The sequence below is a fragment of the Hyalella azteca genome, unplaced genomic scaffold (assembly GCF_000764305.2).
Source record: "Hyalella azteca isolate HAZT.00-mixed unplaced genomic scaffold, Hazt_2.0.2 contig11567, whole genome shotgun sequence".
NCBI classification, from domain to species: Eukaryota; Metazoa; Arthropoda; class Malacostraca; order Amphipoda; family Hyalellidae; genus Hyalella; species Hyalella azteca.
In genome coordinates, this window is record NW_025941560.1 from 68,972 (window position 1) to 79,706 (window position 10,735).

Sequence of the window (10,735 nt, forward strand, 5' to 3'; positions counted from 1 at the left end):
AACTAATGCTCAGCAAGTTACCTCTTAGCAGCAATGTCGTGCCACATGCCGTCATGAAGGGTACAACTAATGCTCAGCAAGTTACCTCTTAGCAGCAATGTCGTGCCACATGCCGTCATGCAGGGTTGACGTGAGGCAGACAGAGGCTAGTTTAGCGTGCTGGCGGTGTAGTGTCAGACAGGGGCGGCCTCCACGCAGTGCCAGCACCAGATGTTCCAGACCTCCAACAGACCTCAGCGCCACCACCAAGCTGTTGCTCTGCCGGGTGCGCAGCCTATGGGGTAAAATATATTGTTTCAGTATTCATTTTGAATCTAGCATCATATAGCATTAAGCCAGACATGTAATACTGTTGAGCTTTCCGAGTAGTTTTGAAATTTAAAGGAACATTTCATGTGAGGCTTCATCGGCTTACCATATCATTGAAAAATTAATTTATAGCCTCTAACATGTATATAATTTGCATTTGAAAAATTCATCGTGAGTTCTTACAGGAAGTTCAAGTTCGAAATTTGCTCCAAACTATGTAGCTGCTGAAAAATCTTGAGTTGCTTTGAACCAGTTCCTGCATCAGTTTCATTCGTTGCGCACACAAACGATCAACAGGAATCGACGTCAAGCCGCTACTCCATGCACGTTGACGATTAAAAAGTTTCTACATCAATTAACGAATCGTTATAAAAAGTTGCAGTGCTAGAAGAATTGATATGGATTAGTTGACTGGGCCGATATTTGGTACTAATTGCAGTGGCTTTAGAAACTGACTAGCGTGCTTCGCGTTGGTAAGAATTATCAATAGAAAGCTTAAGATACGAGAAAACATGGTCATAACGGGGAGTCGACACTGCACAAATAAGAGTTTTGGTCGCCTTAAAGTTTTCTAAACACATCGGAATCGACTAGACGAGGATTAAACATAATTGTGGTAAAATTTAGTGTACTTTTTCATTTTAAGTCAGTCTTTGATACATTTGGCTTATATATAAATTTTTAGACATTTCAAAAACAAGTCATGCAAGTCAAGTACTTTGGGAGAATCGTCGATAAATTTGAGACGGCATAATCTTCAATTCAGACGCTTCTTTCCCATAGTTTATAAGCTTTGAGTCTTAGCAGCAATGTCGTGCCGCTGTTTTGTAATGCAAATTGGCGTTTCGAAGGCGTTTAATTCCTACATCACTAATAAATTGACGCGCTATGGATTCATGTACAGGATTCACTAGTAATATAAATGAGGTAAAGAGTGAATTTCATTTCCTGTACGGCAATGATTAAATGATTATTTGGCTCACGTTTCTCCGTGTGGCACTCATTGCTCATAAATCGCTGGGGCGGCGCAACGCGTTTAATCTCGACTTAATTGCACTGCTGCCAACAAACTCATTAGTAATGGTGCTAATTTCAAATTACTATAAATACTTTCACAAATTCCTTCGTTTGGTCCATGATGTCAACTCTCATGATTTTATAACTGGCCGGTGATGGGCGAGTAAGACCACGAACCAAAATTTTTGTCTTTGTCTTCACTATTTCAGCCCAAGGTTCAATGGAGGGGCGCGTGTTGGGACGTACCGTAAAGTTATGGACGAGGTTTGTTCTGGCAGCTGGAAGAGGAGAGCAATCTGAAGGAAACTGTTCGCTGAAAAGCTCGTGGGCACAGTTTTGGTGGAGCAGTCGTGGCCTGACCAACCAAGTTTACACTCGCACGTTTCATCGCCAGGAGATCCTTCGCAGCTGTTGACAAAACAAAACGCATGTGTTGAAATTATACGCTAGGGGAAATGTCTTGAGGTGGTCGTTGCATCTCAGAATTGATCACACAAATAAATTGACCAACTTTTTGCTGATAAAACTCATTTAGTGGCTAGGATTAGCGAAGTTGATTAATTAAAAAAACGTCATCACCAATACTCAACGGGGATTTACATTGCTACGCTACATGTTGTAAAATAAAATAAAAAAGAACGTCGCATGCTGATCATGACGTTAAATTTTTAATTATTTTAGCATGAAATGAATTTTAACTTATTTTGCCGCGGGAAATCCAGAATCAATGACATTTAATGCAACGTGAAAAATTATATTTTATTGTACGAAAACTTATAGTTCGCTAGTAACTGCGTGCATCAATCTGTGCTGTACACAATGAATAGCACACAAGATGCTCACAAAGGCTAATATATTTGATGCAAATGAAGATTTCTTTAAATAAACTGAGCATCTGATGATGAGATTGGCCCTTTAGCGTGTAGCTGTACGTATATATCGCCTTACAAAGTGTCTCATTTGAAAATCTTCCCATAAAAATATCGGAGCTACAACTCTGTCAGACGCGTTTAGATCATGTCTTAGATTGGCTCGGCAGCAACTAAGAAAGAAATCGCGTCTCACCCTTCAGTGCACGACGTGCTTAACTGGGATGTAGTATTGATTTTTATCTGCCCCGCGAAACCTTGTTTTTTTCGGCACTATGGCTGGCAAATCAGTTGAGATATCGCAATGAAAAGGTTATCTGCTTGTTCGGGAGTTCTTTATGAGTTATTTTGTTGTTTATTAGTGCATATTGGCAGTTTTAATTATTCTTGCATCATATTTTTTAAACACGCCTTAATTAAATGTACAATCGAGCTCACGAACCCTACGCGTGAAACGCTCCACAAAAGTCCAGTCGGGTGTACGACACTGTAATGCAGCTCCAGAACAAAACTATTTTGTTTGATAGTCGGTAATTCCTCGTAGTCATAACTCTAGTAATATAATATAGCCTGTTAATTTTAACATGGTCCCGGGTTCACTTCATAATTTCGTTTGCATATTAAAATGCTTCGTTGAAATATTAACTGAACTAAACCAAATGAAACTGATTAGGCTTATGAAACTAGTCAATTTTATATAATTGCTTGCTATGTTAGCGGTGAGTGTTAGCTGAACGTATTGATGTATTTTTTGTTCTACAGAATCGTTTAGTGGAGTCCAATTAAATTGTTTCACTCAATCAGAATACGTCAAAGCAAACTAGAGCGCCACATCACTACTGCCTCTCCTCTATATAGGGACCGAAAATACAATTGATTTGATGGTGACAGTGTTCTTGATGAAAACTTTTCAGTCTGTTAGAGACTGTTACCCACAAGATTGAGAAGAAAGTCATCGAGATATTGAGGTTGAACCGCTTCTGTAGTCCATTCCTCTGAATTTGAATATTTTTCTCAAGAACCGCCAAAATATTTAGCATAAGGATGTACTCAAGAAATCAGCAAAAATCTTGTTCGATAAAAGTCAAAAGCCATGCACATGGCACTTCGTACGTATGATTTAGGCGCTCGAAGTCGTACCCAACAGTCCTACACTGCAGGGAAGGTCGTACCCAACAGTCCTGTAGCGTCTGCAGTGTCGTGCAGTGTCAACAGTCCATGAAAGGTCGTGCCCAGCAGGCCTACAGTGCCCGTACTTGCATGCCCGGGCTTCCACATGACATTAAGTGGGGCACGTTGTCCTATTCTGCATGCTGGGGCGTACATAGCAGTCCTGCACTGGCTGCCGGGCACGGAAGCAGTCCTACACGACATGCAGTGACACGATATCCTTAACTGTATGCCGAGGTGCACACAAACTGTCTCGAAGAAACTGCCCTATCTTCAGCTAACTAAAATCAGTGAATTCTAATAGAAACCACGATGCAATGCGTACAAAATTAAAAGAAATTTCAAAAACACGGGGTCGTTTTTCTTCAGAAAATGTCCAATCGGAATATGTGAGAAGGAAAGGAGGAGCATACAACAAATGCTATTCTTTAAGCAACTATTTGACAAGAAGATCGTAAGGCACCTCAACGTGACGTGATGTTGATTATTGCCACGTACTAATGTTCTCGAACGAGCACCAATAATATGTTTTAGACGAACGATATCTGGAGTATACCTGAGCATATTATTTTCATTCGGTTGATTATACTATACATACTACAATTTTTTTATTGGAGATATTGCGGATTTCTTTCATGTGTGAAGCTCATTCGTCCAACTGTCCAGATATGTCTCCTTTTAGTTTCAGTCGGCGCTACGACCACGTGGACATATATCTCGTCTTTCCAATTTTTTACAACGAATAAATTTCAACAACGGGTAATAATTCTTCATTGTAATTAAAAATATGTCTCATAATACCATTCCACATAAAGCTTTTTTGTAGTTGTGTGAAATTCGGGCATTAAAATGTTAGAATGGATCGCAAACACCAAGCAAAGGAGTTCTTTGAACACGGACTTAATTAGTTTCTCGCTCCTTTTTTAACCCTCAACAGACTGAATAATTTTACGACGTTACAGTCGTATCGAGTGTAGGTACATTTGTATCCATGCAGTCCTACAAGTATTAAATGAAAACATGAAATGAAGTTTAAGATCAGAAGGAAAGCGTTTCACATGAATAAATTCGTTACATTCATCGAGTCCCTGTTACAATAAAAAGAAATTTCAATTAATTATGGTAATTAGGGGCGAGTGGGCATTTTTTGGCTCGTTTCGTGGATAATTACTCCAGTTTATTCTCTGCGCAACGTGCATTTTTGAATACGAAAACATAGGAATTTCAATCAATTTTCCTAATAGATTATTCCTGTCAAACATCGCATTATGAAACTTTATGTTCTAAGAAAATAATCGTTAGGGAGAAGCCAATATTTTGATAGATGATACATTTTCTCACAGTTTCAAATTTTTCATTTTGCCAATTATACTAAGAAAAAAAACGATTATGAAATTCAAATTGAGAAGCTGGTTCGTGCGAAAACCTTGAATATTCGCGGCTTGAGAAAAATTGATACGTGCATATGAACAAATTCGGAAGGTAAAGACCAACTTACTTGGAGTTCGCAGGGCAGCGCAGAGCTGCGCAGTTCTGATAGACACAGCCCGGTTCTGATCGATGACTGGGCACATTTTCTCCCAAATCCAAGAGCTTTGACGGGAGAAAAATGACAACAGCGTGAAGTCCGTGAGATAACATTTTTGATCAATCTTAAACTGGGGACATTTTCGGAATAGAATTATCATCTTGCATAGTTTTGTTCTCATTTGAAGTACGATCTTTGCTGTACACATCCATATATTCTTATCCTCGAGTCATGAATTCGGAATTGATGACTACAAATGAAATGGTTGCATAAACGTTCTTCCCATTATGATTCAAGATTGTGGCTTTACGATAACTAGCAATTCATGAAGTTGAGGTGTTGTAGAGAGAAATTTATAACATTTAACGGAGCGTAAAGCAATTTTCGCAACAATATTCACCAAACATTTCAATATGATTATACAAGAAATAGCTTATTAAAATTGAAAATTTTTACAACTATAAAATTTTGCAGAGATTGTTGTGCTCGAAATATTCAACATGATTTACAATCACTAGCAAGACACAAAGAGAATACTGAAACCGATGATGCAGAATCTCAATGAACATTCTCTCTGAAATACCGCATGTCACATTCTGGTAAAATCCATGGACATGAACAATTAATGAACTTTTCCTGTTATGCTTGAGCACTTTTTCTATAGAAAAGTTTGAAAATAAATTGAAGAAGCTCGCTATCTGTAATTAGCAGCCACTTCGATGAGCGGCCGTGTCAGAAATGCTCAGAATGAGGAAAATAACGCAACGCTGTTTCATGCAGATGTGGAACAAAGGGACTGCGACAACGAGCTCTGTTCAGTGCCGGGGCGTAATGAGGAGTAAACCTCTTCTGTGATCAAACGAACTCATGAGTTCTGCATGAATATATCTGCTATCTGCACTGTAATGCATTTCTGCGGTTGCTTTCCGCAGCGCGCAAGTAGCGGCATCACTGGACGTGTGGAACATGGCTGTGTTAAACTTCTAAGAAAACGCTTCCAGACATCAGTATTAATTCCTTGCTAGATATTCAATTATTGCAATATATTTTACTGCATTTGTCACTTCCTATACACCATTAGAAATTATAATTTTCATACTATGCTTTAAAGTTAACACTAAAACATCTCCTGAAGAAATAAAACGTAAAAGTTAGACAAAACATCGACTACCAGGAATTCACGGAGCGCAGGACGCAGGCCTCAATCTTTCCGAGCTACAAATAATGAGAAAAATTGGTGCAATTTTCGAGCGGCATTTACTCGTACCCGAAGAAATGATGCAAAATAATTCGTTATTTCCTCTATTTTATTAGAATAATTTGGGTGCAGTTGTTGTGTGTTGCTGCGTGCCGGAGCAACAAAGCAAACCGCAAAGAGAAGGAAAAAGGTGGATCTTCTTGTTGCCTAAAATAATGTAAGGTTAGTTTTTACCGTGATCATTTATAACGCAATTTATCCAAAAAGTTGTTGCTTATTATTTTTACATCCCAGTTCGGGTCGACTTCTATTCAAATAAATTCGATCGAGGACTAAAAATAAGTTTCGTGTAGTGTATTGCTATGCATAAATATTGTTGCATAATAAAATATTATTGTTGCACTGCATGTTTTGTAAACTAAGCTTTTTCTGCGCTCATTAGAAAGATTCAAGGGGTCATTCTATGCTGTGAAGTCATATGTTTTTGAAGCGCCAAGTGGACTCGAAGATTGTATCTCCAGACTCTTGGTTGTTCGTCGTAGTATTTTCCTTTATATGTAAAGTTCTACTAAGAATCTGTCCAGATTAAAAGACTGTAGAAAAAATCCTCAGATTTTCCGTCTTGCATTCGTTTATGCATTAAATGATTAAACGATGAATAATATTTATTATATATTAAATAGTTAAAACCCGTTAATAATTCTCCATCAATTATTCGTTGATAAATTTATATTAATACTTGTTTATGATTTTATTTCAATAATTAATAATATTGATCCAAGATATATTAAATTAATGATCCAAAGTTGGACTGAAATCGAGATCCCATTGCGAGGCAGACGTACTTAGCTGCATTTCAATGTGATCTTTATAGGAATGTGAACTTGAGTTAATTATATTTACATGTGAGCTTGAGTTAAGTTTATTTACATGTGAGCTTGAGTTAACTTAAGAGAATTTTTTAATGGTAGTACGACCTCTCTTCGTTTGAATTTATGAATAGTATCTTGTACTCCAACTTGTTGCTGGGAATCTATTACGAATCGTCAATATTAAAAATTATCCTCAAAATGGAGGAAACAAAATATAAATTAACAAATAAATTATTCTCATTAATATCATCTTAGTTTTGAGCACTGAGCTCGATGTTAAGCATATATAAGGCTTTGCGCTAGAAATTTTTGTGATGGATAGAAGTCATGTATAAGTCACATAACAATAAAATGCGCATCGGTCGCAAAAGAGTAACGATGGTTCATTTCTCTATGCGAGGTGCCGGGGCTGAAAAACTTATGATTACAATCAACATCTGTTGATATTGGCTCTACAGGGCAGTGCAGACTAATTTAGAGTATCTCTTTAATATTTTACCTTAGACTTCTGAATGTCCAGAGTAATGGATTAAAATTATATAATATTAGTTATATAGCTAATAATTTGATGAAGATTACCTGCTTCAACGCCCAAACTTTTTTCTTCATTATTTAATGTACTGACAATTTTCGATCATGAATGAAGAATGAATGATATTTATCATGAAGTAATAAAATTCTGAAGTTTAAATATTGTTAACATTTAATGTACGGAAAACTTGCATTCATGATTTTAGAACGTCTAGTAGATGTGAAATTATACATTGTTAAATCTTTTAATTATACTGAGCTATGAGCTACCTGTGTAATTTCCTACCTCTCCATTGAGTCGTATATTCCTGAGACATCCTTTGAAGTAGGATTGTTTATCGCCATTATTCTCGTGCAATGCATCACTGGAACTTGCGTCCATGGATCCGAGTTGCAAAGGCGCGCCTCTTGTGTTGAGTTGTCCAGTCAAATCTTGCGCGTGCACAGCATTTCTGCAGTAGAATTGTTTGGACAGNCTGGAGCCGGGCAACAGAGGAGGGTGTGAGGCTAGAATTTTTTAAATTTTCGGAAAATTGGGCTTAACGATCCGTTGAATTAGTTAAGAATATGCCGTTATGCGAGATGAGAAAATAAATGTACAAATTTTGATTGACATCTGATGTTGTTAACGACCAGCAATATTTGGCACATAGAGCAGTAGCAGGAGCTTATCATAAATAAAAAATAATATACATTGACCAGAAAAGGAAAACTAAGGGTAACTCTAAAAATACCGCATAAATTAAACGGAAACAGTAATTCCATGTGCAAATAAGATAGAAACTGTCACAATAAATTGTAATATTAGAGTATGAAACAAATTGACCTCAACAGTGGAAGCAAAATATAAATCTTACAATATGTCTTTAGATTGCACCTATGCAAAAAGAAAAAAAGAAATAGTGGTGAAAAGGAATGTTATCGTTATCTGTTTTGAATTTTATCGGTTGTAGTTCTATGCATAAAATTGAAAAAAAAAATAAGATCAATGTAGAAAATTCCAAAATGACTGATTTAGCGGAAGAATAATCACCGAAACAATTCAAATAAAGGACAATACCTTCGTATAGGATGAACACGAATGACACAAATGATATTCACCTCTCTTATAGGCGACACTGACGGCCTTTCTTATGCTGCTGGGAGCCCTTGGATCAAGCTGGGCGGAGAAAGGAGGTCCATGGCCAACACTCCAGTCGTCGGGGTCGGTCAGGTTAAAAAAAATTGTGAAGCCTTCGATGTTTTTTCTGTGCACGTTCACGTACGTGGGACCCGTGAAGATGGGGGCGTTGTCGTTCACGTCATCGATTTCAACCTTCAATTAATGTGAAAGAAACTTATGAAATGTAATTGACATATCATGCATTATATATGAACAATACATCCTATTCAGAAAATACTTTTCTTGAATTGGACAGCAGAAAAATTATCTAAATACAGTTAAATATTAATTGTGTTAGTGTTTGTGACGGTTGAATTATATGTTAATAGTAATAGCGAAGATGTTTATCTTTTTAGGAAATTTTATTCCAGCGAAAATTAGAATTAAGTTTAATGCTGTAATTGAGAAGTCATTGTAATTCGGAAATTAACACAGCCAATTGACTTCTTGGAGTTTTTGTAACTTTTTCTTGCAAACGTTCTTCCATTCCTAAAAGATAATTACTAATCTCGAATGTTTGAACATTAACAAAGTTCGATGATTCACGCGGAAGTGTGTTATAAATATATTGAAATAGTGGAGAGCAAGTGTTCTGTTAAAGAATGATTTGCTATTTACAGTCCTGCCACTTACAGTTTTGCCCACTCATAGTCTTACCACTTACAGTTACAGTAGCGGACGACTGGCGCGGCGGCACCCCGTGGTCAGTGGCATGAACCACTAGGCTGTGCTTGCTGATGGCCTCTCTGTCCACTAGGCCGATGGTCCTGATGGTCCCTGTGTGGTCGATGCCGAAGTGAAGACTTGATCCTCTCCTACCAGCGAGGCTGTAGCGAACCAAGCCATTCCTGTTCTGTTTTCTCGACATAAAGCGGTTCTGCGTTGTATTCTTGTGGTTAATGCAGTCAGGAAATAATGCTTGAAGTTGATGCTTAGGAATTATGAATAAATTGTGGTTACGGGCAGAAATAAATATCGCTGGAAATATGTACGTGATGATTGTGGCTGCGACATGATAAATTATATTACAGATCATTGCTGTCAGGTTGGGAATTGACAAAATATTTATCATAGTAAAATTATATCCACTATTTTATTTACAGAGCTGAATATACAGAGGGAATGAGTGAAAAACGTGAATGGAATCAATTGGAATTAAAAAAAATATTACTGTACAAAAAATCAGGTAAGAAGTTTCGAATTACAGGAACGAGTTTGGCATCGTCGACTCTTCTATTTTATATATTTTCATTTGCCTGACTTAGCTGCACCAGGTATAAGCTAGTGCAGCCAAATCAACATAAAGAAATTCGCTTGTGGAAGAACAGAAGTGCTCTTCGGCAGCTCACTTGGTCCAGATCGAAGGCAGGCACTTTTGCCACCACCGTTCCAAGTGGCGCGTCTTCGCTGATCCGCACGATTTGCTGAACTTTTTCGAATGATGGAGCGTTGTCGTTAACGTCTAATATGCGCACTATGACGGTCGCTTCGCCCACCCTGTACTTGTTCTCCCATGCATCCGTTCCCTAAGACATGCAAAAAAAGAATTCGAAAACAACTTGGGAGGTAAACCTCGAACTTCGATCATTATACCTTATTCATTTCCACCATCCAAAAAACTTGGATAACCTAGTTAGAGAAAACGAGCATATGTAATCGACCGCCAGAGTGGTTTGCATGGTGAAAAGTCAAAAGGAATCATGTAGGTTTGCATTGTTTAGCATATCGTTCGTGCGAATATCATACAATACGATATATTTCTTGATTTTATATTTCAAACATCATCTCTACATAATAGTGCATAAGAACTTGGTTGCATTGCGCGTTAAATCAACGTCTACGAAGACGATGCTTTAGACAAAATAAAAAATACAAGAAAACATTCGAAGTCTTGAGCAATAAATCAGATTATATGAATGTATACGAATGATATTCGCATAATTTAGAACAGGAAACCTGCTTGCGCATCCCCCTCATTCAGCAGTACGCGTCCATGCCGAGCAGTGCAACGTGCCAGTGTCCGATAGTGATTTTCGAATTTTAGCCTCCACGACCGGTGTTTCCGACTTGCGAATTCTA

General features: G+C 37.7%; 3 protein-coding genes across 3 annotated transcripts in view; all 3 read right to left on the bottom strand.

The window, feature by feature from the left end:
* Positions 1-55, bottom strand: part of LOC108667395 (putative neural-cadherin 2) — a 4,967-nt gene extending 4,912 nt beyond the window's left edge. The window contains exon 1 of the mRNA XM_047882888.1: positions 22-55. Within this exon, the coding sequence (XP_047738844.1) occupies positions 22-55 (34 nt within the window). The remainder of the gene's footprint in view (positions 1-21) is intronic.
* Positions 56-81: 26 nt separating this feature from the next.
* On the bottom strand, positions 82-7,961 carry LOC108667396 (putative neural-cadherin 2). The gene is made up of 4 exons (XM_018154417.2): positions 7,781-7,961; positions 4,864-4,958; positions 1,573-1,734; positions 82-274 (listed from the first exon to the last, which is right to left on the bottom strand). The coding sequence occupies exons 1-4, from the start codon at positions 7,874-7,876 to the stop codon at positions 82-84; spliced, it is 546 nt and encodes a 181-aa protein (XP_018009906.1). The 5' UTR covers positions 7,877-7,961.
* A 354-nt stretch (positions 7,962-8,315) lies between these two features.
* On the bottom strand, positions 8,316-10,182 carry LOC125178642 (putative neural-cadherin 2; the record flags this gene model as incomplete). The annotated part of the gene is made up of 3 exons (XM_047882889.1): positions 8,316-8,809; positions 9,321-9,509; positions 10,006-10,182. Coding segments are annotated over 3 exons (639 nt in total), but the record flags the coding sequence as incomplete, so codon positions are not given.
* Positions 10,183-10,735: the final 553 nt, after the last annotated feature.

Bases quoted from the DNA above. Each gene is read 5' to 3' on its own strand.
- LOC108667396 (XM_018154417.2), bottom strand. From the start codon at position 7,876: ATGGACGCAAGTTCCAGTGATGCATTGCACGAGAATAATGGCGATAAA. The intron at 4,959-7,780 runs GTAGGAAATTAC...CTCCCGTCAAAG, and splicing joins ATATACGACTCAATGGAGAG to CTCTTGGATTTGGGAGAAAA. The intron at 275-1,572 runs GTACGTCCCAAC...TTTACCCCATAG, and splicing joins ACCTCGTCCATAACTTTACG to GCTGCGCACCCGGCAGAGCA.